General features: G+C 47.7%; 1 protein-coding gene across 1 annotated transcript in view; it reads right to left on the bottom strand.

Annotated features, from left to right (window-relative positions):
- Positions 1-19,391, bottom strand: part of LOC149869414 (carbonic anhydrase 3-like) — a 30,973-nt gene extending 11,582 nt beyond the window's left edge. The window contains exons 1-2 of the mRNA XM_090037353.1: positions 19,128-19,391; positions 18,846-19,043 (exon numbers count right to left, since the gene is read on the bottom strand). Coding sequence (XP_089893479.1) covers positions 18,846-19,043; positions 19,128-19,170 — 241 coding nt within the window. The 5' untranslated portion in view covers positions 19,171-19,391. The remainder of the gene's footprint in view (positions 1-18,845; positions 19,044-19,127) is intronic.
- Between the last annotated feature and the right edge of the window lie 5,808 nt (positions 19,392-25,199).

Raw genomic sequence — 25,199 nt, 5'->3', positions numbered from 1 at the left:
AAATCCAGTGTAGCCTGTTTTTATACATTTTATAGATTTCATAGATTTCATAAACATTAGGGCTGGAAGGGACCTCGGGAGATCATCGAGTCCAGCCCCCTGCCCAAGGGGCAGGAAGTCAGCTGGGGTTATAGGATCCCAGCAAGATAAGCATCCAATTTACTCTTGAACGTGTTCAATGCAGGTGCTTGAACCACCTCCGATGGCAGACTGTTCCAGACCTTGGGGGCTTGGACAGTAAAGAAATTCTTCCTTATGTCCAGCCTGAAACGGTCTTGCAGGAGTTTGTGACCGTTCGACCTCGTCATCCCTTGGAGCACTCTGCTGAACAGACGTTCCCCCAGATCCTGGTGGTCACCCCTGATAAACTTATAGGTGGCCATCAGATCACCCCTGAGCCTATGCTTTTCCAGGCTAAAGAGTCCCATAGTTCTCAGCCTGTCATCGTAAGATCTGTTTTCCTGACCTCTGATCATGCGCGTGGCTCTCCTCTGGACTCTCTCAAGCTTCTCCACATCCTTTTTGAATTGTGGAGCCCAAAACTGGACGCAGTACTCCAGCTGCGGCTTCACCAAGGCCGAGTACAAGGGGAGAATGACATCCCGGGATTTGCTCGAGAAGCATCTATGGATGCAAGCCAGCGTTTTGGTCGCTTTACTAGCCGCAGCATTGCATTGCAGGCTCATGTTCATCTTGTGGTCAATGATGACCCCCAAGTCTCTTTCTTCTGTAGTGCTATCCAACGTAGCACTGCCGAGCCTATAAGGAAGCTGCAGGTTTTTCCTCCCAAGGTGGAGAACCTTGCATTTTTTGGTGTTAAACACCATGAGGTTCTCGTCTGCCCATTTGCTGAGCTTGTCCAGGTCAGCCTGGATCATCCGCCTATCTTCTGGCGTGGATGCTTTGTCCCAAAATTTGGTGTCATCGGCAAACTTGGCCAGTCCACTCCTGACTCCAATGTCCACATCATTAATGAAGATGTTGAACAGGATGGGTCCAAGGACAGAGCCTTGAGGGACCCCACTGGTCACAGGGCACCACGATGAGTGACTGCCATCAATTACAACCCTCTGGGTCCAACCACGGAGCCAGTTTCCCAGCCAGCGGATCGTGGTGGAGCCAAGGCCACAACTGACCAGTTTGGCCAAGAGGTGATCATGGGATACCAGATCAAAAGCTTTTTTGAAGTCAAGATATATGACATCAATCTCTTCCCCCTCGTCTAGGTGATAGGTCACCTGGTTGTAGAAGGAAATGAGATTGGTCAAACAAGACCTACCCGCAACAAACCCATGCTGGCTGTCCCTTAGAATGTTAGCCTGGGCCAGTCCATCAAGGATGGCCTCCTTAATAAACTTTTCTAAGATCTTCCCCAGGATAGAAGTCAGGCTAATGGGCCTGTAGTTAGCCGGATCCACTCTCCTCCCTTTCTTGAAGATCGGCACCACATTGGCCTTCTTCCAGTCTTCGGGCACTACACCAGAGCGCCAGGAGTTTTCAAAGATCCGTGCCAGGGGCTGGGCTATGCTGCTCGCCAGCTCCTTGAGTACCCTGGGGTGCAGATTGTCAGGGCTGGCTGACCTGAAGGTATCCAGCTTCTCAAGGTGTTCCTTCACGAGGTCAGCATTTATGGATGGTAGGGGATCCCCATCACCCGGATCTCCCTGTCCCATAGCAGGCATGGGCGTCCCATGGGACTGATGAAAGACTGACGCAAAGTACCTATTTAATAGGTTGGCTTTTTCCTGGGCGTCAGTTGTCAGTTGCCCTATCTGGTTTAGCAGGGGTCCAACATTGCCCTTGCTTTTTCTCCGGCTCCCCACATATCTGAAAAAGGACTTTTTGTTGTCCTTGATGCTTGAAGCTAGTTGGAGTTCAGTTGCAGCCTTGGCTTTCCTGGTTTGCTCCCTGTAGGACCGGACCAGCGCAGAATAATCCTCCTTGGAGGTGAATCCCGTCCTCCAACCTTTGTAGGCTTTCCTTTTTAGCCGGAGGAGGTCCGCTAGGTCCCTGGAGAGCCAGGGGGGCTGCTGTGCCTTCTTGCTGCCTTTCCTTCGTGTTGGAATAGATTTAGCTTGTGCACTGAGGATTGCTTCCTTGAGAAGCAACCACTCTTCTTGAACTCCCATCTCCCTGGGGTCATGGTCCCTGAGGGCCTGACCGACAAGCATATTTATACTCAAGGCCTCCAAGCTATATTTGTCTACACGCAGCAGTCCTGTCAAATATGTGGGTTATAACATCTCCACTATGTCAAAGGCTGTGTTTAAGTCTACATAAATTAGATCATTGCCCTTGTGTAGGAAGTAAGTTATACTTCATAGGAGGATATTAGATTGGTCTGATATAATCTTTCTTGGATTAATTTATCTTGTGTTTTCTCCCATTATCTTGTTATTCTGGGATGCATATTATCCAATTCTGCAGCAACAGCAAACTAAGATTTACTTTTACTTCAGATATAGCAGACTCTTTTCCACCCTACCCACATGCCACTTAATTACACTCAACTAGAAGCCATGGCAGGAAAGCTCCTGAGTAGCAAATGCTTCTAGCAGACTCTCAAAAAAAATAAAATAAAAACCAGTGATTTCTATACCATCAGAGGCCACAAAATACATATTACCACCATGCAGACACAACGCCAAACACACAAATTCACTGATCCTGTGTGAACAGGAGCTGCTCCTCTACCACCAAAACACTCCAAATCAAATTTCTCTGTTAACTGTCTTGTTTGCTAGCTCACACTAGTTCTTGGCTTCCAGTGGTTCCTAGCTTTCTTTTAAGCTGGAGGGGATACAGGGCATGTCTACATGTGCACTTTACTGTGCAGTAGCCTATTCTACTGTGCATTAAAGCAGTGCATAAAAAACAATGCTAATATGCTAATGTGCAGTAGAATAGTCAACTGCGCATTAAGCATTACCTAAAAAGCATGCACTTGCGCTACTACACATTAGCACAACCTAATGCGTATTTATTTAGTACCTCATAGTATCTCATATTGGAGGTACTAAATGTAATGCACATTAATAAAAGTGCATCAATGCATGTGTAGACACACCCAGTGACTTCTTTGTTCTGTCATCTATAAACCAAAGAATAGAACAAGACTGAAATCTATTTGTGAAACTCCAAAACAGAAGCATTTCACCCACTTTGGCCTTCTCTTTCTCCACAGTTCCTTCCTTTTAAATACTTAGGTCTAATATTCTGGTGGCTCAACAAAGGGCTAAGGAAGATGCTAGTGTTTCTGGTATTAGAGGGAAACTAGATTTCAGCTGTATGGATTTGGTTGGAGAGGTCAGCCTATGCCAAGTTCCCTGGTCTTAGTTGTCCCAGGAAAACAGAGACAGAAAAGTATATTTTGGATAGGGGTGATCCTGCCTGAGGCAGGATATTTGGCTAGATGACCTATGGAAGTCCCTTCCAGCCTTACTTCTCTATGATTCTATGATTATGGCCTTCGTGTTTCCCCCTGACATTTTCCACCTAGAGAGACACCCCTTTCTGCAAATAATTTTTCCTGATGCTAGCTACTGAGGAAGCCCTCTTTTGTCCCTCTCAAGTACACTCTTAAAATGACAAACCTGGCACCTTCTTCTCTTTCTGGTTGAAAACACTTGCCCAGCTACTCCAATAATAAAAAGGGCTGCAGCCCAGATTTCCAAATCTATAAACCAGGGATGTCAAACTCATCTGGCTCCAAAAGCCGAATGAGTGGTACACAGGTGGTCCACAGGCTGAACTGGACCCATGGATCCCATCCCCACCTCAGGATACCTGATCCAACAGCTGTTCCAGCTTGTCTGGGACCTGTGGTGTTTGCAATGTGGATACCGGAGTGGCTGGAATGGGCACCAAGCACAGCGCAGTCTGGCCAGTGGTAGGCACTGCACACAGTGGCCACCCAGCAGCTCTGGGACAACACCACACAGGACCCCTGCTCCAGCCAGTGCTTTGGCCTTCCTGATTTAATCCCTGCTGTGAGCAATACTCTTATACTCCTCCCTAGTTGCTTGTTCAAGTTTCCACTTCTTGTAAGCTTCCTTTTTGTGTTTTAGCTCATTGAAGAGTTCCCTGCTAAGCCAAGCCAAGATAGTCTTTTGCCATACTTGCTAGTCATTCTGTGCACTGGGATAGTTTGTTCCTGCACAGGACCAAGCTGAGTTTGTTCTATGAAAGTGATTTCTTCCAGGAGTCTGTGACACTGGCTGCGACAGGCTTCTTTACACACAAAATATTTTTTTTATTTTGCCCAAAAGGAACAAATACACAGAGCAGAGGGGGAAAGCCACAAATAATCCTCTAGGTCTACTTCCCCATCCCGGGTCCTTCATCTTTTCTAACGAACAATTATAAACTCCTTTCCACTGAGAAAAACCCCTATTCCTGGCTCAGAGAAACTGACTACTGTTTGCAGCAGAATCTCTCTGCATCTCTCTTGCATGCCTGTCAAAACTAACTTATCCCCTCTGATTCTAGACTTAGCCTTGGAAAGAGTAATTCATTCTTAGGCTGGAAAGCTAAGTCACAGGTATTCCCAATCTTCCCTATTGTTTCCTGAAGGATTCCTGTTTGTGTCAGTGTGGCTTTTCCCACTTGACTCTTAACAATCTCTTTGGTCCCTGGCAGATGTTGCACTTCAGACTCAATCGACCTATTGTCTTAAATAGTAACATAGCTACACATTCAGGCAAGTAATGGCACAACAAAATGGAAAGCCAGCCACAATATTATTCCACAAAATGTGTAATATTTTTGTGGTTGATTTTCATTGTGCCTTAAACTGAATATGTGGAAGGGTCCTCACCATGCCTGGTCCTCACATCCACTGCATGGTGAGGCTTGGGTGACAGCTCCTCATGCTGGCAGGCTGACAGCCATGGCATGCAGCCCTGCATGGGGCTGTACCCTGCTGTTTTCAGCCATGGCTCCCTGCAATCAGGGAAGTTGACTGCCTTGCTCCACAGCTCCCAGGGGCATACATCCTAGCCACAGGAATCCTGGGATCATGGAGGGTTCTCATCCACTGAGATCTTAAAAAACTGCATATGCAGCAGGGCTGCAGATGAGGTTTTCTGACATCCAGGCAAACGGGCTCTGAGATGAGCCCCAGTGCAGTCACAGGGCTTGGACCCACAATCACCTGATTGTGGGTCCCAGCCCCAAAACTGCACTGGAGTATCCCGCCAGCTCCAGTGTAGCTAAAACTATTAAGCAAATGATTCTTAGTCCCAGCCCTGGGACAGCAATAGTTCACACCAGGCTGTGGACACCCAGCTTTCATCTTACCAGTACAGGGGGAGGCATAATTATGTCCCCAGGCTCTCCCTGCACTGGCAAATGCAGGGTACTGTTGTGACCTGTCTCCATTCCTGAAGTCATGCTTCCTGCAATGTATGCGACAATGGCAGGAGGTACAAGTTGTTGAGACTGGCAATCAGATCACAGTGCCATTAACAGAACATGTGCCAAGGGTCTTTAATGTTTTAGCTCTTCGCATTCACACAACAGAATATCATACAAGATAACTTGAGGAGCATTAAAGGTAAAAAAATTCTACACCCAACTCTATAATTCTCCCCATTTTCTGTGTCTGATTTTTCCCACAAAACAAAATTCCTGTTGAAAACAACTAAACCAGCCTTTAATCAACTTGAAACCAAGAGTTTGACAGCATGTAGCTGGAGTCCTATAGAGACATTGTGTGGCCAAAATATTTAGCTGGAAGGACAGTAGACTTGCCATAAATCAGTATAGCATGTAAGGACCAGACTATGAATATACCTCGACAGGAATGAAAGAAACTATGTGCATATATTTGTTTTCTTTGGCAAATCCCTCCCCCCAATTCTGGGCCTTTGGACTACAGGCTACTATCAGCCAAGCTCTCAAATTCACTTTCATTTGTGACCCAAGGCAGAAATGAAACCTATGTCTCTAGGCAGAAAGTTAACAATCCACTCCAAAAGTACAGCCCCAGAGGCTTGCTCTGAATACCATGCAAGTTTTAAACATCAACAACAGCATGGAAGTTCAAAGTTAACATTAATACAGTTCTTAAATCCTCCTGTGCCTAAGGATTGCTGGTCCTAAATTAATGCTTGAGATCATGCATACTGGATTATCCAGGGATAAAAGACGCACTAAACCCAGAGTGGAAGGCTTAACTTTGTTGTTTCTATCTTTAGTTGACATGTGTCATTGCCATAGGGAACATTAGCAAAAATGTACTGGGTTTTAATTGTGGAATTGTTGAAACTGTAAGTGACTTTATTAATAAATTAATCAGCATAAATAATGTAGTTATATAATTTTCTAACAAAAGCCTCTTAAAAAGTGACACACAAAGGTAGATAAATATTTTCATAAGTTCCATTTAATTTTTCTTATAGGGAAACTCAGGAAGAAAAACTAAAATATCTCAATGCCTTTGATGACCTGGGTGTAAGGAACTTACTGAAAATATAACAAACCAAATAAATGGGAGAGTTGGAAAATCTACTGGCACTGTTTCCTAACTAATACAGCTGGACCATGCCACTAATGTGAGTTGTGAGAGCAGGTTAAATAGCAGGAGTTTAAAGGATACTTTTTTAATGATTTGGGATTTATCCAATATAAAAATTAATTTATTTTAACACTCAAAACCTAATGGAGGAGTAGACCAAAATGAAAGCTTTTGGTTAAGTTTGGTTTCTCTTCCCAAAGAAGAGTTGTTACTATTATTTTTTCCCTTGGACAACAGAAACATGTACAATTAAACATTTGCTTAAGCTTTTAGGTACATGCTACTTCCAAAAAAGAACACTGCTGCAAAAAGTTTTGGTGAGGCAGTCTAAGATCCTACAGGAAGAAAGAGGGAGACTTACAGGAAATGTATCTGCACTGTGGAGATCCAAACTCCTATCCTATGTAGCCGTCAAAGCCAATGACAGGGGGGTGGGACGTACAACTGGCAAGAGAATTTCCACCTGGGATATCAGGGGAGAAACCAGAGGTGACTGCTGGAGCGACGGCATTACAAAGGGGTGCCTACACAGGGCAATGCCAAGCTTGGCAAAATCAGGATCTCTGATCATGTGAATTCCAGTGGGCATCTTTATAAGCTGCTTTTATTCAACAGTTTGGTGGTTTAGTTCAGAAGGGCGCACCTCAGATCAGGAATGTAAGGGAAGGGTGGGAAAAAAAATCTAAATCTTCTACCCATTTCCAGAGCTCTCTTATTGGCTGAGCCACAGTGGGTGCATCTACATGTGTGTTTTACTGCACAGTTGACTCACAGCAAAATATCACAGTCTACATGTGTACTTTGTTAGGGCACAGTAAATTAAGTCCTCCGTAGGATAGTACTGTCTGGGACAATACTATCTTACAGCAGAGTAAGTTACTCCACCAAAACGCACATGGTGACTGGGGCTGGCTGGGGCACAAGGGTACTACAGTGCTAGGGCTGCCTGCCACCTAGCCCCACACTGTAGCTCCCTCATGCCCCAGCCAGCCCCTCTGCCCCTTGATGCCACCACGCGGAGCCCGGGGATGATCCCCCAAGCTCCCTTGCTAGCCTGGGGCCGCTCCACCCTGGCTCCAAGTGCTGCGGTACTGGGCACATGTGCAGACATTACACCCAGGAGCAGCTGAGTCCAGGGCGAATGGCACGCGTTGCCTTAATAGCACATGTACATGCACCCAGACAGATTCCTTCATCCCAACCCTTCCCTCACCATCCTTGCCACCAAAGCCTGTTGATTGGTAATTGAAACATTACAGAAAATCAATAGCTTATTTAACTTACTAATGCTACAATGACATCTCATCTCACGTAAAAACTATATGGACCTATAGATTCAAGCCTTTCTTGTAAATCCAGTAGGGCTGTGTGAAACAGCACCATTTTGTTCAGCTTCCATTTTGCCATTTTGAAGGGACAGTGTTTTGTTTCACTGTTTTGAAGCACTGTTCTGCTTTGTTGCGTCAAAACTGTTTTGCTGTTTCAACGTTTCATCCACAGGCTATAATGGGGAATCATGAAAATGCCTATAACTTTGTCATTTCTTTCTTGATTAGAATGAAAACAACAGGGTGGTAGCCTCTGCTGAGGCTACAAAGCCTGTCAAGTTTCAAGGGGCAGGTGTGGGGGTTTTGGTGAAACTGCTCCTCAGGCTACTGACAAGCAAAACTCATGTCACGTGTGTGTATTAAGGCAGAGCAGGATGAAAACAGCAGGCATAGTAGCACCTGCTGAGGCCATGAAACCTGCCAGGTTTCAAGGAGATAGGCGCAGTGGTTTCAAAAAGATAGGTGAATAGGTTGCTGATGCTGCTGAGCTGCCGGAAGACACAGCTCAATAAGCTGACTCCAAGGCACAAAGAACCTCAGTTCAAACAATGCTTTTTATGCTGTTTTTCTCTCTCTCCCCCAGAGCACTGGGATTGGAAGGGACCTCAAGGAAGGATGACAGTCACTGGCCAGCCACACAGTCTATGTCAGAGCAGTCCTACCCCGCTGCTTCCCCTCTCCCTCTCCCTCTCCTTAGTTTCTGTTTAGCTGCAGTCAAGCCCAGCTTTAAGTGCCCTCATTTAGTTTTGAAGCTGTTTCAAAGTCTTTCGTTTCATTTCTTTTTCACTGTTTCAAGCTCGAAACATGTGGAAACAGCTTCAAAATGAAACACCCATTGAAGTTTCACCTAGGTTTAATATCCAGTAGCACAGTGGTTACAATTGGCTATCAAAACGGACAAATTTCATACAGTTCATAAAATGACTTATCTAAGTTCAGCCCCTACTTCAGATACGTAGAGAGAATATAGTGAAATTATATAAAATAGGAACAGGTACTTTTTTTGTCAGCTCTGGATTTTGTAATTGAAAGAATGCAATTGTCAAGGCAACGTTTTCATCAACATGAAAACTGCTTTTCCTCTTGAATGCAATGCTCGACTGGACTGCAGCAGAGACAGCACAACTGACCTTTAGTTTCTCTTATTTCTACATTTCACACTTGTCATCCATGTCATTATGCTGTCACCTTATAATTGTTCAGAAAATCGTACATATCCTAAACCCTATTGTTTATCACCTATAAACCAGGGGTGGGCAAAATGAGGCCCGCAGGCTGGATGTGGCCCACCAGGCCATTCTATCCGGCCTATGGAGCACCTAAAAAATTTAGAAAATCAGTATTTATCTGCCCCTGGCTGCCTGTCATGTGGCCCTTGATGGCTTGCCAAAACTCAGTCAGCAGCCCTCCACCTGAAATAATTGCCCACCCCTGCTATAAACTTTAAGGCTCTTGTCTTCAGGAATGCTCCAAAAACTGGATCTGGTTTATCCAGAACCCCTCCTCTTCCCTTTCCCCCCTACCCTCCCCCCCCCCCCCAAAACCTAGGGGTTTTTTTTATTATTATTATGTTTATTCATTTGCTCAACAACATTAATGACTTACTGATACTTATTTTATCATCACTTTTTCAGGTGGCACAATGACTACTTTGCTGTCACATTTGCAAATTGAAGGAAATGGGTACTATTTAAAAACTGTAAAAATATTCAGTTTGTTGTGATAAATAAAGTGCCTCTGAGATATCAAATCTATCATAAACATTAAGGGCTTATAGCTTACTCCAAATAATTCATCAGGTATTTTCATTAACAGCTGTAAATTTCCTGCAAAACAAAATCCAAAATTCAAGGATTTGAATGAAACCTTCTGCTGAAAGTCAAAATTTAAGAGTTGATTATTAAAGACTGCTTTGAAAGATACAAATACATGTAGGTGTTTGCATGCCTAACAGTTTTAATATTATGTGGCACCCTACAGCATGCTTTAAAGTATCTCATGGCACCCCAGGGTGCTACAGAACCACGGTTGAGTATTGTTGGTTAACACCATTTTCACGAGACGGCAGGATATCCCTGAACCTGTCCTACCCATCCACTCCTGCTAGCATTCACCAAATCTGGAAATACAGTAGTGAAGCCACTCCTGTGGTGTCTTTCACAGATGCTCTTAACTTTTATATGCACTGTACTTGAGAGCACCTCATAGGGGTGGCTTCCCTACTGCATTTGTGCACGTGCAAGTGGAAGGCAATGGACAGTGCTTTGGTTCTTGAAGGAACCACAGAGCATAGGAACAAAGACACGAGCCACTGGGGAACCTTGGAAAGAATCCTCAGTAATTTGGAAGAGATTCAAAGGATCTTGTCAGATTTTTTTGAATGGATATGGCAATCTGTCTATTGAAGAAAAAGGGCTGTTGCAAGTTACGGTATCATCCAAAATCTTGTTCTTATCTGACATTATAGAAATGAAAGGCTTTTCTTCCATGAACAGCTACCTTCAAAAGGAATAATGCACATTGCTGAAGGAGCTGAACTGACTGTTGATACTTGCAGTGAGCTTTGACAAGAGAGAAGCTTTAAGATATTTTTTTTTCAGAGATTTTATTTAAGTACCCTGTTCTGAAAGATTTATGTGAGGAAGCATCAACGGTATGATGTGCCACCTGAAGAGCCAAGGTAATACCCCAGAATTTCAAGATCCCATAGTCACTGAACACTTACCATGTAAGTGAACATCACTGATCCCAGATTTATCCCTATGAATCAATAAAACTAGTGATGAATTACAACAGAGATTTTTCTAAAAACTCCAACTTGTACAAAAGCTTGGCAGAAATCTCTTTCACTAGTTCTTCAGACTTCTTGAAATAGGAATCTCTGCATACTTTTACTTGTTGGAATTAGACATTGAGAAAGAAAACTGAAATGACTGCCTTTCATTGAATACATTGAATATCACTGATACATTGAAACTGCAAAGAATCCAAAGAAATTATTGGTGCTGCCATGAAATGAAAGGGGTCTTCCCCACATTTTTTAAAATGTCTCTTGTGGTCTTGTTGTTTGTAACATTAACTGCAATTTAGGAGATTTTTTTCCCTCTTGACATCAAAAGATGAGCATGACCTCCTGAAAAAAAGGTAACCTCATTCACCTGTCACATGAAAGTGATTTTATTTCAAAATTGAACCTAAGTGACTTTATAGAAGTTTTTAGAGGACATTACTAAGAAGGTTCCAGCTGTAGTTGCAAAAAATGTCCTTACATTAGGCAATACTATCCTGTTAAAATCTCTAGTTTTATACTTCAAGGTCTTGCAATTAAAAAAACACCAACTTGATATTTGTTAATTGAACAAATCACAAACATGTATATTTCATTTTTTCTTATTTCATAAAAATAAAAATTAAAATGACTTCTCGTCAAGACTACATTTTCATTAAGTGCCTCCAAAATATAAGCACAACTACTCAATTTCTGTGTTAACATCTTAGCTATGGACATGGTAAAGAGGAATCCAAGATTCATAAAGTGTGAGAGAATTAATTTATATTCCAGGTCTGAAACTACCCCTGTGAAAATGAAATATCCTAGGCTCCAGCTCCTGCTTAATGGACAACTAGTTTATGCATTTTGCCTTAAAGGAACCATTAGATAAAATGTATAAAGAGTTTTGGGAGCAGAAATTATAATCCAGCCTTCCTTTCTTCCAGGTGAATTCCTCCATGGCTGGACAAAACAGTATAAATCTTTCTTTCATGTTCCACAAGTCCAGCATTTTGTTGCACAATGGCACAGCTTCAAGAAGAAGGATACAGACTACAGCCTCACCAGACCACACTCGCCTCTCTCATTATACTTAGGGTACTGGGAAACACAGGTCTGAACGCCCTCAGGGTGAGGAGGGCCTTGAACCTAGATTCCCTCCTTCCATAGATAGGCGCTCTTGATGCTAGCCCAGTGGTTCTCAGACATTTTTATACTCAAGGAACACCTATCATAGTATCACAGTATCATAGTAGCTAGAGTCGGAAGGGACCTAGGTAGATCATCTAGTCCGACCCCCTGCCTTGGCAGGAAAGAGCACCGGGGTCAGATGACCCCGGCAAGGTGCTTATCTAACTTCCTTTTAAAAATCCCCAGGCTAGGAGCCTGCACCACTTCCCCTGGAAGCCGGTTCCAGGCCCTAGCCGCCCTGACTGTGAAGTAGCGCCTCCTAATATCTAATCTAAACTTACCCTCCGCCAGCTTGTGACCGTTATTCCTGGTCACTCCTGGCAGCGCACGGGGGAACAGGGACTCCCCCAATACCCGCTGATCCCCCCTGACCAGTTTGTAGCAGGCCACAAGGTCCCCCCTTAACCTTCTCTTGTGGAGGCTAAACAGGTTCAGGTCCCGTAGCCTCTCCTCATAAGGCCTGCCCTGCTGACCCCTGATCATACGAGTGGCCCTCCTCTGGACTCTTTCCATATCGTCCACGTCCCTCTTGAAGTGTGGCGCCCAGAACTGGACGCAGTACTCCAGCTGCGGCCTGACCAGTGCCGCATAGAGGGGGAGGATCACCTCCCTGGACCTGCTCGAGATGCATCTGTGGATGCATGACAGGGTACGGTTGGCCTTCTTGACTGCCTCCCCACACTGCCGGCCCATGTTCATCGTGGAGTCAATGACGACTCCAAGATCCTTTTCCGTCTCCGTGCTGGCAAGAGGGGAGTTCCCCAACCTGTAAGTGTGGTGCCGGTTCTTCCTCCCCATGTGCAACACCTTGCACTTATCAGTGTTAAACCCCATCCTATTCTCATCCGCCCACCGTTGCAACCTGTCAAGGTCAGCTTGTAGCCTATTGCACCCTTCTAGTGCACCCACATCCCCCCACATCTTAGTGTCATCAGCAAACTTGAACAGGGTGCTTTCTACCCCCTCATCCAAGTCACTGATGAAGATGTTGAACAGTGCGGGCCCGAGGACCGAGCCCTGCGGAACCCCACTGCCCACATCCTTCCAGGTCGAGAAGAACCCATCCACTACCACCCTCTGGGTGCGGCCCTCCACCCAGTTGGCGACCCATTTGACCGTGTGGGCATCGACACCACAGTCTCCCAGCTTTTTGATGAGGACAGGGTGAGAGACAGTGTCGAAAGCCTTCCGGAAGTCCAGAAAGACTACATCCACAGCAACCCCTGCGTCTAATGATTTGGTGACCTGATCGTAAAAGGCCACCAGGTTGGTCTGACAAGACCTGCCACTGATGAACCCATGTTGGTTGCCCCTGAGCATGCATTCCCCCGCAAGGCCTTCCTGGATGTGTGCCAGGATAATTTTTTCAAAGAGCTTACCCGGGATTGAGGTAAGACTAACTGGCCTGTAATTTCCCGGGTCCTCTTTTTTTCCCTTTTTGAAGATAGGGACCACATTGGCCCTCTTCCAGTCCTCCGGCACCTCGCCAGAGCACCACGAGTGCTCATAGAGCCGCGCCAGGGGTCCCGCAATGACCTCGGCCAGTTCCTGTAGAACCCTAGGGTGAAGATTGTCCAGACCAGCGGATTTGAACACGTCCAGCCTCTCCAGAAGTACCCTAACTAACTCCTCGCTAACCCCTGGCCCAGGCGTGTCTCTCCCGGGGCCCGAGGGGGGCCCAGCAGGGAGGTGGCTGAACTGGTCCCTACTTAGGAAGACAGAGGCAAAGAAATCGTTAAATATGTTAGCTTTGTCATCTGGCGTGATGACTAAGTTGCCCATCGTGTCCTGCAGGGGCCCCACATTACCCGGGACCCTCTTTTTACCCCCTATGTATTTGAAGAAATGCCAGCTCGTAGTTTTGACTTGTCTTTCAACTACAGAAAAATAAAACAAATCTTCTATTGCAAAGAACTCAGAAAGACCCCCAACAGGTTAGCAATCTTTTTAATACCATTGATTCTTATTTGAAATATCTGGATTTATCATGTGAATCATTGTCACAGGAGCACTGAGGTGTCCTGTGCCTTAGATAAATGAAAGTAACAGAGCTGTCAATCAAGAGGGCAGTGCAGCTGCGGGTTGCTATGGCAACCTGCCATCAGGTGACCGGAAGGGGGCAGGGCCAGGCCCTTTATAACAGCTCAGGCCTGGGCCCAGGAGTAGTTCCCCTTTGGCAGTTGCAGTTCTGTGGGAGAGCTGAGCAGCAGGGTCAATGATGGTGGTTTGGCTGGCTGCAATGATATGAGGGGAGAGAGAGAGAGAGTCTGGACAGCAGTACGACTGAGAGTCAGCACTGTGTGGAGGTTGGATTATAAACCGGTAGGCCTTTTGTTACGTTGTAGCCAGCTGGCTGACTGTCCGGTTTATTTACGGTTAGAACCGGAGGACCGGGTGAGGCTGTAGGGGCGTGAGGAGGCCTCACAGGAGCGCCCCAGTGGCTTGGGGGCTCTTGGTGCCCAGCGGGGGGACACGGAGTGCGTGACACCGTCGGCACTGCGGTTTGCACCGAGAGGCGCGGCACAGGCCCCAGAGTGGGGCAGCGGGTGCAAGAGGCGCAGCACAGGCTCCACAGAGGGCGAGGAGCGGGATAAACCAGAGAGACAGGCCCTGTGGGGCGAGGCCTGGGCACGGCAAGCCCAGAGGTGCTGGTAGCAGGGTGCAGGTCGCAGCAGTGGCCCAGGGGTGCCGGTATCAGGGGTGCAGGTTGCCTAACTGGCCCCAGGGGCGCCGGTAAAAGGGCGACAGGCGCGTGACTGGCCCAGAGGTGCCGGTAGAGGGGCGCCAGTGGTGTGGTAGGCCCAGGTGGATTGGAGAGAGGGGCCGGGGAGTAACAAACCCCAGGGGTGCCAGGTGGGCGACAAGCCTGGGGGTGCCAGAGAGGGGCACCAGGGCAGGATGAGCCTGCCAGAGAAGGGCACCAGGGCAGGATGAGCCCAAAGGGGCGCCGAAGAGGGCGCCAAGGGGCAAGGGACCCAAACAATGTCCAGAGAACAGCTGCGAGGCTTGGGGTGTGCTGAAGGGGAGGTAGGAGGCACGCACTGCCCTTAAGGCAGGGGTGCGCTGAGGTACTCCATACCGAGTAGGGGTAGTAACACTCACACCGTTCACCAGGGGATAAAGGCAGCCTCCCTTTTGAATTAATTGTCAAAGATGTGGCGGGCGAGAACCAGAGGGTGCTGAATCACCTTGAGTGACGGTAGGGGGCGCTAGGGAGTACACGGCCACTCCTAGGCCCCATGCCCTCACAATCATGTTTGCACATCTAATAATGCTAAACATTGTATAACACCCTGCAGCATGCTTGAAAGGATCTCAAGGCATCTCAGGGTGCCATAACACCTTGGCTGAGAATTGCTGTATTTGACTACAGGTTTCCCTTGATTTATGTGGTACACGCGGTCCTGGAGAACGACACATAAATCAAATTCACATAAAGAAAACCCACTTTACAGTGTAATAAATAGGGATCCCATGGTGATGAGGAAGGGGGAGCGGGAGTGAGGCTGGGACTAGGGAAGGGGTGCTGCTCCTGGGACTGCACAAGGCAGCAAACCAGAGGGAACAGAGCAGTGCTCACCCCAGCCCCAGCAGCAGCAGCCCTGGGAACAGCCAACTCCAGATGCCTGTAGTAGCTGGGCTGTACTGTGCCCCAAATCCCCTGGGGCTCTGCCAGTCCCCACTCACCTCAGCCTGTGCTGGAACAGCTCTGGGAGCAGCCAACACCAGCTGGCTTCACCTGGGCAGATTGTAGCCCAGCTGCTGCAGGCAGCTGGTGTCGGCTACTCCTGGGGCTGGGGTGAGTGCTGTGCCCTGCGCCACCAGTGCTTTGCTTGTCTGCACTCGCCTCAGCCCATGCTGGAGTGGACCCATGAGCAGCAGGCACGAGGGCACGGTGCAGCCCAGTTGCTGCAGGCAGCTGGTGTCCGCCACTCCCCAGGCCGCTCCAGCACAGGAAGGGGTGAGTGGGAACTGACCAGCAGAGGCCTGGGGCATCTGTGATGATCGCATAACAGCGAATTTACCTTGTGTATAACAAATGATGGGTCTAAATATGCTCATTGCATAAGAGCAAATTTGCATATAAAGAACCCGCATAAATCAAGGGAAACTTGTATTATATAAAAGCAGATGCAATGCTGACAACCTTTTCTGAATGAAAGATCCTATGCTTTGTGTTAAAAATAATAATAATCAGTGCTCTCACTGTTAAGTGTGCTCAGGGCCAGATCAGGCCTTTGTGGGCTTGTGGTGCTGGGATATCTAATTTAGGAACCCCAACCTGTGAGACTGACACCAAGATGACAGTGGATTTGGGGTATGTCAATGCAGCCACTTCCCTGTGTCAGAAATAATAAGTTTGCAGCTTTCAAAAGAGATACTCATTTTACATGTGTCGTGGGACACAGCGCCAGGGGCTTTAATTAGTAACCTATGCTAAAAGCACTTGTGCATCAGTGTCCCTGCACATCCCTGTGAGGAAAAAGTGGCGGTGGGGTGCTTTGAACTAAAACTCATTGAGCGCGTTTTATTTCAAAGCACCCTGTGTGAGAGAGTGCTTATGCTAAGCAAGGCCTAGCATTAAAAAAAAAAAAAATGCACTAAAACTCCCAGAATGCTTCAAGGAGGTTGAGGAGTCAGCAATTGACATTCTGGTAATCACTTTCTGACCCTTACATGAAAATACTGAACTTCTGACCTTTAAACAATGATAAAAATAGCAGACATGCTGCTTACATTGTTAAGAATAGGAAACTGCATGTGGCTAAACCGCAATGACGAAAAAACAACCGCATATTATGTCAGTTTTGACATTTTAACCCTGCAAAAACCAGCAAAACATATAGATGAATAATGTATTTAGCTTATAGAAAATTAGCATAAGAAATATAAAGGTCATTAAGAATTAACATAAGAAGCGTAATGATTATAATACAAAGCGTATCACCTGATATTATAATATAGATAAGTTAACTAAATAACCAATAGAAGTAAGAATTAGAAATGCATATGTGTAAGTGTTATCATATATAACTAATAGTAAAGTTATGTTAGATGCCTCACTTCCACCATGGGGACAGTTTTGTATCTTTTGCCTAAAAAAAGATAAGGGACTCCTTTTTAAATGAGCTATTGACCAGTTCTGAGACTACTGAATCAGGCAGCCGCACCTAGCCTCCGGGTTAGAGAGCAAGGGCTTGATTTGGGAACCTCGTGAACCAACAGACCTCCTTTAGTTTATGACTTTGTGAAACAATAAAAGTTTTAAATTGAACAGGTCTGAGCCTGTGCTTAATTCAGTCCTATATAATTCGGCATCCAGCTCACACACCCTGCCTCCATTTTTTCAGCATGGAGACCCTCTGGGATGCTGATACACATGACATGGGAGGCAGCTGGAGCGCATCTATTTCTGTACTACAGCAGACTCTATTAATTGAGTCTGCTCCAATATGCTGGATTTCCAGCATGTCAAAGCAGGCTCCGCACACGTATATAGGAGCTTATGCTTGTACAGCTGTTCTAGCTGTGCACCTCAAGGCCCAGTGCATGAAAATTTCTTCTCATGTAAACAGCCTGAGGATTTTGGCTCAGTGTGCACGCTGTGTGCCGGAGGAAGTAAAAACCCACTCCCAACTCGGATCTGGGATTCCTTTGCTGCTCGCCCACCCCGACATTCCCTACCCACCGGAAGGACATCGGCATTGACTGTTCATCCCCCGCTCTGCCTTCTCGTCTGCTTAGGACAGTATTTCTCAAAAACCTTTGCTACCCACATCATGCTTTTGTTCTGGATTCAAGCTGCCGGCACACTTCACTCTTACACTGCAAAGGGGTGTGTGCCCACACGCGTACAAGTCTTGCACGGCGGTGCCCAATTTCTGTGGCCGCACGTGGCTGAAGAGTGGTGCCAGGCAGGTCTGCAGTCTGGGGGAAGTGTGTGGGCCCAACCCTGGCCCCGGGGCTGGCCCAGCTGGGGCCCGGTCCCTCTGCCAGGGGCTGGCACAGCCAGAGCCTGCCCTGGCCGCGGGAAGTGTGGCCATTTGGCAAGGTGGGAAACCATGTCGGTGTGGGTGGCCACCCCTCCCCGCTGCCGGGCTGCCAACAAGGCAGCCTCTCACTTCCCGTGCGGGGTGCAGGAGTGGGCAGGTGGGCCCCGGCCCCGGCCCCAGTCGACCTGAGCGGTCGAAGGTGTCGTCGAAGACCATGCGGCAGGTGCAGCTGTTGTTGAGGATGCTCTTGACCGCGCTACGAGATCTTTTAGGTGAGAGTCACTTGTCTCCTACAAAGCCTGAAAAGTGTGGCCTTCAAGCATAAGAAAGCAGGGTGTGGGTGCCATATGGGCCCTTCTACACATTCAGATTCAAGTTGGATACAGATCAGCTATGGAGTGGTCAGTTTCCAGCACTAACTTAAAAAAACAAAAAAAGGAGAACTGTTTTGTGTTCCAAGTCAAATTGAGTCCAAATCTGTAAGTCAGTCCTGAACTGTAAGTGGCCCTACCAGAGTCTTCAGATATTTCCAGAGTCTTTTGGAGGGCCAAGCTTGGGGTTTGGATGCCCCCCAAATGTCTCCTGCCCTCAGCCATATGACCCAAGGAACAAGCTAGGCAGAAGCTTCTCATTTCCATGAAGTGGGCATTAAGCCTAAACACCTCAGCAGGTATTAAACCATGCCAAAAGAAGTTATCCCCAGGGGCTTAAGGAAGACTGCCTTCTTGGACCCAGATTCATGGCATTTCCCCTGCCAGGTAAGTATTTTTTGGACAGAAAGAACTAGAGCCCCACTCCGCAGCAGGCTGGCTCTTACAGCTGGGGTCACCCTGGCCCAGTGATGCCTACAGGGCAAAGGTGGGTGCTGCCAGCGCCCTGCACCACTTGCTAGGTCGCCATGTGCAAAGGACGTGGCCCCTCCACTTGTCGGCGCAAGGGCCCAGTGCATTGTGGGATGGATGTGGCGCGTGTAGCACGGGCCTGCGCCCTCCCAGCCCCTCTCCCCGCACCGATACCCGGCGGTTCATGCCCCGGCCCCGGCCGACCTGAGCGGTCGAAGGTGTCGTCGAAGACCACGCGGCAGGTGCGGCCGTTGTTGAGGATGCTCTTGGCCGCGCCCGGGTCGTAGCTGGCGAACCAGGGCGGCAGCGCGGGGTCGTGCTGCGCCTCCTCGCTGCGGATCTCCACCGGGGACTGCCGCTCGCCGCGGGCCACCGGGTACTGCTCGTGCCAGCGCGCCGGGCCTGTGGGGCGGGACGGGGCGGTCAGCGCCCGCGGCAGCGCCCCGCGCCCCCCCCCTGCACTTTGCCGCCCCCAGCCGCGCTCACCGTTGTGGCTCTCGTAGCCCCAGGGGAAGGACGGCTGCGCCATGGCCTCGGGCAGCGGCGATTCTCGCAGGCACAACACTGCCCCGGCCTCAGCCCACGCACCCGCCCTTTTGTAGCCCCGCGGCGGGGCGGGGCGGGGCGGGTCCGGTCCCGCGGCCTCTCCAGGCTCCGCAGCGTCGCGCCGCCGGTCCCGCTCCGCGCCCGCGCCCTGCCCGAGCGCCGCTCTGCTGCGGAAGCGCCCGGTGTGTTAATGCCTGCAATAAAATCCGGGCTGAATGATGCCCCGCACCCTCTGCGCCCCCTTTTCGAAATCCTTGCTCTGCCCAGGCAGCAGAGCCGTCAGAAGTGCCCTGGGACACGGCTGTGCTCTGCACGGCCTCCTGGCAGGCAGGCAGACACAAGTTACAGAAGACACCGGGTTTTGAAACATCTTCATCTGATCAGCCACAAGGGCGGGTCCATCAGCGCCGCGGGGAGGCTGCACGTGGAGGCACGTGCACCCCTGACCGAAGCAGCTGCGGGGGGGAGGGGTGGCGGCTTGCCCCGCTGCCCCTCAGCGCCGCCACTTGTGGGCAGTTGCGGATCGCCACTGGCCACCACCACCACTACTGGCAGCGTCTGCAGGTGGTCACCAACTGCTGGGCAGCGCTCACCACCGCCCAGCACCACCACGCCCCGCTTGCCACTGCTGACACCTGCACCGCTGTGCCACCCCCAGCTTCCAGCCGCACACATCATTCATGAAGCGGTCTGCAGCAATGAACCTGTGTTTTGTCACAGCTATAAATTGGTTTCTGTGGCCAGATCAGGCAAAAACTGTCACTTCTGTCTGCACCCGGGGGTGTTTAGCATGGTAAGAAACTCCAAGCTTCCCTGTCTGGCTGGGAATGGGACAGAGGACGGCTACAGTCCTTCCCAGAGGTTAGATTACATTTTTTAAAGGGCTGCCCAAGCTCACTTAGTTCGCCCAGATGTGGACCTTACACTTAGGATGCAGAGGAAGTGCTGCTCCCAGCTGTAACTCAGAACACACTTTGCAGAAAAGTGTCTGAGTTACATCCTTACTGCAGACCCCATAGCAGTGGCCAGGCCTCTCTGCCAGTGCTCCTTGTTTTCAGACCCGCAGTGGGGAAAGGCAGCAGAGCCCATCACTGGGGCTCCCCAGCTGGTGCTGAAGGATGGGGTGGGTGAACTGGAGCTCTCCCCACACCTAGGGGGTTCCAATACACCCATCCCACTCTCTAGTGCGAGGGACTAAAAAAGTTCCAGACTGAACTCCTTCCGTTCCCTTCCCCCCCTCCCACTCTGAAAATAGTGACAGGCTTGGAGCTCCCCACACACAAGTTGCAGAACATGCTACATTTTGAAATGTCATTTTCTGATACCTCATGCAATAAGGGGTCACCCCATGTCCCATTTTTGAAGCTGTTTGCAGCCATGCACTTGTGTCTGGTCACAGCTATAGACTGCTTTCTATGCCCACACCAGGCAAAACTTGTCACTTCTGTGTGCACCTGAAGATCCCTAGTTAGGTGCATCTCAGTATTAACTGTACAGCAGTTCAGGAAGGTTAGATCAGCCTAAAAATGGCTGACTGAACCTAAGTTAATTGTACTTTGGAGGTAGTCTAACTTAGATCAGCTCTGGCAAGATCAATCTAACTGAACTTCTGTACAGCTCCCAGCTCAGTCCTAGAACTGGGAAAACCTAGTCCCCAGTCCTGGGGCCAGGCTTTTACTACTATCCCCCCCCCGGCTATTTATAGCCCCCTGTCCCTGCACCACACCCCCCAAAGAGCTCCCCTGTGGACCAGCCACCCCCTCCTAGCTCACCAACCCCCCATTCTGCAAGCCACTCCCAGTGCCAGTTTTACCAGTGTTTGCCAGTGCTGGGAGCCAAGGAAGTAAGTCAGGAGGGACAAGTTGGATTTGGGGGTTGGTTTGCTGGGGGTTTCTAAAAATAGACCATAGTCCTGGGGGGTGAAGAAAAAAGAGAGCTCCTGCATCCTCCCAAACTCTACTGAAGACCCTGCTAGCTCCTCTGATCCCTCCCAACTTCCCCATTAACCCCACTTGCCCTCCCAATCCTCACCAACCCCCTCCCCGCCGCAGACCCTACTAGCACCCTGAGCCACCCAAGCCCCCTCCTAGGCCCCCCATCCCAACTTATCTTAGATTGAGTAGTCATTTTTAACTCAATCTAACGTCCCTGAATATCTGTATGTACCCAGAGCCATTACCAAAGGTACTAGCCAGAAGCTGAACCTCACTGTTCCATGAAAGGATTACGTGAAGAGATTTGTGCCTACCAAAAATTGTATTAGTAACATTCAATATGCTTTCCAACAAATGAATGAAGATGTGCAATAAAAAAACTCCCTCAAAGCTCTCCAATCTAAAGACAAAATGGTGAAACACTGCAGAAGGTGGGAGGTCTTCACAGCGAAAATGTTTTGCAGGGCAGGTGAATTTTCATAAGCTTATGAAGGACCACAGCATAAAGACCAGCGGAGAAGCTTGGTGACATGAATTGGTCACCTTTTTAGTTCACTGAAGAGCAGGCAAACCCTTCAGTAAGACAGAAGTCCTTAACTTTGGGAAGGCTGACTTTTGCAAACTGACAGAATTGGTCAGTCAGGCAATTAGAAGCCATACCCTGCCAGAAAAGGGAGTACATGAGGAATGGTCATCTGTCAAAAACATAATTCTTGAAGCACAGAGGATAGCCATACCATCTCACAAGAAATGCAGGAACCCCCCATGGCTGAATAAGGAACTGTTGGACCTCATTAAGGTCAAAAGCATAGCTTATACCAGCTGGAAAACAGGAAGCATTACCAAAGAGGATTACTCTGCACTCACCCGCACCTGTAAAGAGTAGTCAAGAAAAGCCAAGGCACAAACCAAACTCAGGCTAGCAATGGGAATCAAGGACAACAAAAAGTTCTTCTTCAGTTATGTGGGAAGTTAGAAAAAGAACAAAAATAGCATTTCGCCCCTGCAAGATCCAATGGGACAACTGATATCAGACGCCCAAGAAAGGGACAATCTCCTAAATGACTTCTTTGCATTGGTTTTTCACCCTCCCAGGAGGATCACACTGTCAGGAATGGCATTAACTAATCTGGGAGTGGGTGACGGGCCTAAAATCAATGTGGATCAGGTGAGGGAACACCTTGAGAAACTGGATATTCACAAGTCCGCAGGCCCAGATGGAATGCACCCGAGAGTCTTGAAGGAGCTGGCAGACATCATTGCATCCCCCTTGGCAAACATATTTGAAAATTCGTGGCGCTCGGGCGAGGTCCTAGATAACTGGAAAAGAACCAATGTGGTCCCTATCTACAAGAAAGGGGGGAGGGATGACCCGGAGAACTATAGACCAATTAATCTAACATCTGTCCCTGGAAAAATCCTAGAGAAAATTGTCAAGGGGTCCATCAACATTGGATTGACAGAAGGCAAGCTTCTGAATGCCAGCCAACATGGCTTTGTGACTAGCAGGTCTTGCCTGACCAACCTTATCTCCTTCTATGACCAGGTAACATGTGCCCTGGACAAGGGAGATGATGTGGTCATATCCGGATTTCAGGAAAGCCTTTGACCTAATTCCCCACGATGTCCTTGTGGTTAAGCTGGGGAACTGCAGCCTTGATCATCATATGGTTCGATGGCTAGGCAGTTGGCTATGGGGTCAGACCCATAGAGTACTAGTTGAAAGGAGTAAATCAACATGGTGCAGGGTGATCAGTGGAGTCCCTCAGGGCTGGGCCAGTACTCTTTAACATCCTCATCAATGATCTGGATTTGGGAGTCAGATGTGAACTGGCCAAGTTCACGGAAGATATCAAATTATGGGGGAGGGTGGTCACACCACAGGACAAGATATGAAGACAGGCCGACTTGGAAACACTCTCAAGGTGGGCTGACCAAAACCTGGTGGCTTTCAATGTAGAGAAGTGTAAGGTGCTGCACCTCAATAGGAAGAACCCCCAGCATACTTACAGGCTCAGCAGTGCTTTGCTCACTAGCACCACAACCGAAAGGAACTTGCAGGTCTTGACTGACCACAAGATGAATATGAGACACCAATGTGATGTGGTGGTGGGCAAAGCTAACCAAATTCTGGCATGCATCCACCGATGCATCTCAAGCAAAACCAGGCAAGTCATCCTCCCACTTCACTTGGCCCTGGTGAGACTGCAGCTAGAGTACTGCATTCAGTATTGGGGCCCCCACTTCAGGAAGGACGTGGAGAAGCTTGAGAGAGTCCAGAGGAAAACCACTTGTATGATCCAAGGCCTGGAGGCACGGCTGTATGAGGAGAAGCTGGAGGGACTTGGGACTTTTCAGTTTGGAGAAGAGAAGGCTCAGGGGAGACAGTGGCAGCCTACAACTACATAAGAGGGTTACATCAGGATCTGGGAGAACAGCTGTTCACCAGAGCTCCCAAAGGGATACCAAGGTCTAAGTGCCATAGACTCCAGGAAGGCCAATTTAAACTAGATATAAGAAAAAAGTTCTTTACAGTGCATGTGTCCAGGGTCTGGAACAAACTCCCCCCTGAGGTGGTGCAAGCACATACTCTGGACTCTTTCAAAAAACAGTGGATATATTTCTTGCTGGGGTCACTTGATCCCAGCTGACTTCCCACCTATGGCAGGGGGCTGGACCCAATGATGTCATGAGGTCCCTTCCAGTCCCTAATGTCTATGCAATCTATGAAATTGACAGGCCATCTTTAGGAGCATAAGTAGTGTTAGTAGTACAGTATAGAATTGGGAATAAATATTAAAAGCACTTGAAGTCAGAGAGACTTAACTATTTCTCAGTCAATCCTGAACATGAGAACAGTTTACTGGACATAATTAAATGCCTAGTGAGGTTTTCAAAAGTGCCTAAGATATTTGGGATAACTAAGGCCATAACAGGCACATGACTGCACTGGTGGCACTGACAACCAGAAGTTACCCCTACCTTGGACACCCAGCTGCCCTGGTTAGGCATTTTTATAAATCCTAGTAAGCACCAATTTGCACTTCAGACACACAAATACGATCACGTTTAAGCACTTAGGGAAATTCTATCAACAATGGGAAAGAAGCGGAAAGGCGCTCTAGGCCATTGGGAATGGTTCCTCCCTAGCAGACAGCTGGACTGGCCAGTTCAAAAAAGCCACAGGATAGAAACAAAAATAAAAATAGATGTCTGTAAGCATGGATTTGAGAGTGATAATATATGGCCACAATATACAGAAATTCTATCACAGTCAGATCTGTACGTGCATGACTCCTAAAATAACCAAAAGAATGTGTAGATTATGCTGACCTCTAAAAGCATACAGATACATTTAATATTCCATGTTATTCACCTTTTTTTCAGAGAGGTCAGAAGCAAGTCCTAGCAGAACAGCTGCTCAGACCCTTTCATCTTGACCACAGAAACTTCCCACACCATTCCCAGACTGCAGCCTATGAGTTTGACAAGGGACAATGGGGCTACAGAAATGTATTTCTCTATCTCACTTGGATTATACAAGAACATTTTAACTACGCATTGCCATTTTCTTTTTCATTGAAAAGTAAAGGTTGCATGCCCTTGTGATACAAATGCATCAATACCATCACTTCAATATATTCCACATTGCTGGAGTTTAGTCCTCTACTAAAAAGTATATTGCTTAGGTGTTTACTATTTTGAAAACATAAAACAACAAATATTAAATCCTCTTAACATTCCTTATATGCTCCTTTTGAGAGAATGAAAAAATAAGACCACCAAGATCAAGATAAATAGGCAATGATTGAAAAAACTCTGTATTGCAAAGAAATACATTGCTTCTAGTTTGAAACTAAAGACCTTGTATTATTATACAACTTCTTGTACATCATTGAAGACTTAAATGATACGCAGTATTATTTCACTTTTGTGTTTTAGCACATTCATATAAAATTGACACCTCTTGCAATTTTAATTAATAAATCTTAGCACAAGAATGAATCCCTCAGGTGTAGTCATAATAATAAAATACTAGCTGTAAATAAAAATATAAAATACCTTCAGTAGAAAGAGA

This window comes from Crocodylus siamensis, chromosome 3 (genome assembly GCF_052110815.1).
Source record: "Crocodylus siamensis isolate JL-2025a chromosome 3, ASM5211081v1, whole genome shotgun sequence".
In the NCBI taxonomy this organism is placed as follows: domain Eukaryota; kingdom Metazoa; phylum Chordata; order Crocodylia; family Crocodylidae; genus Crocodylus; species Crocodylus siamensis.
This window is presented reverse-complemented; position numbering and strand designations above follow the sequence as displayed.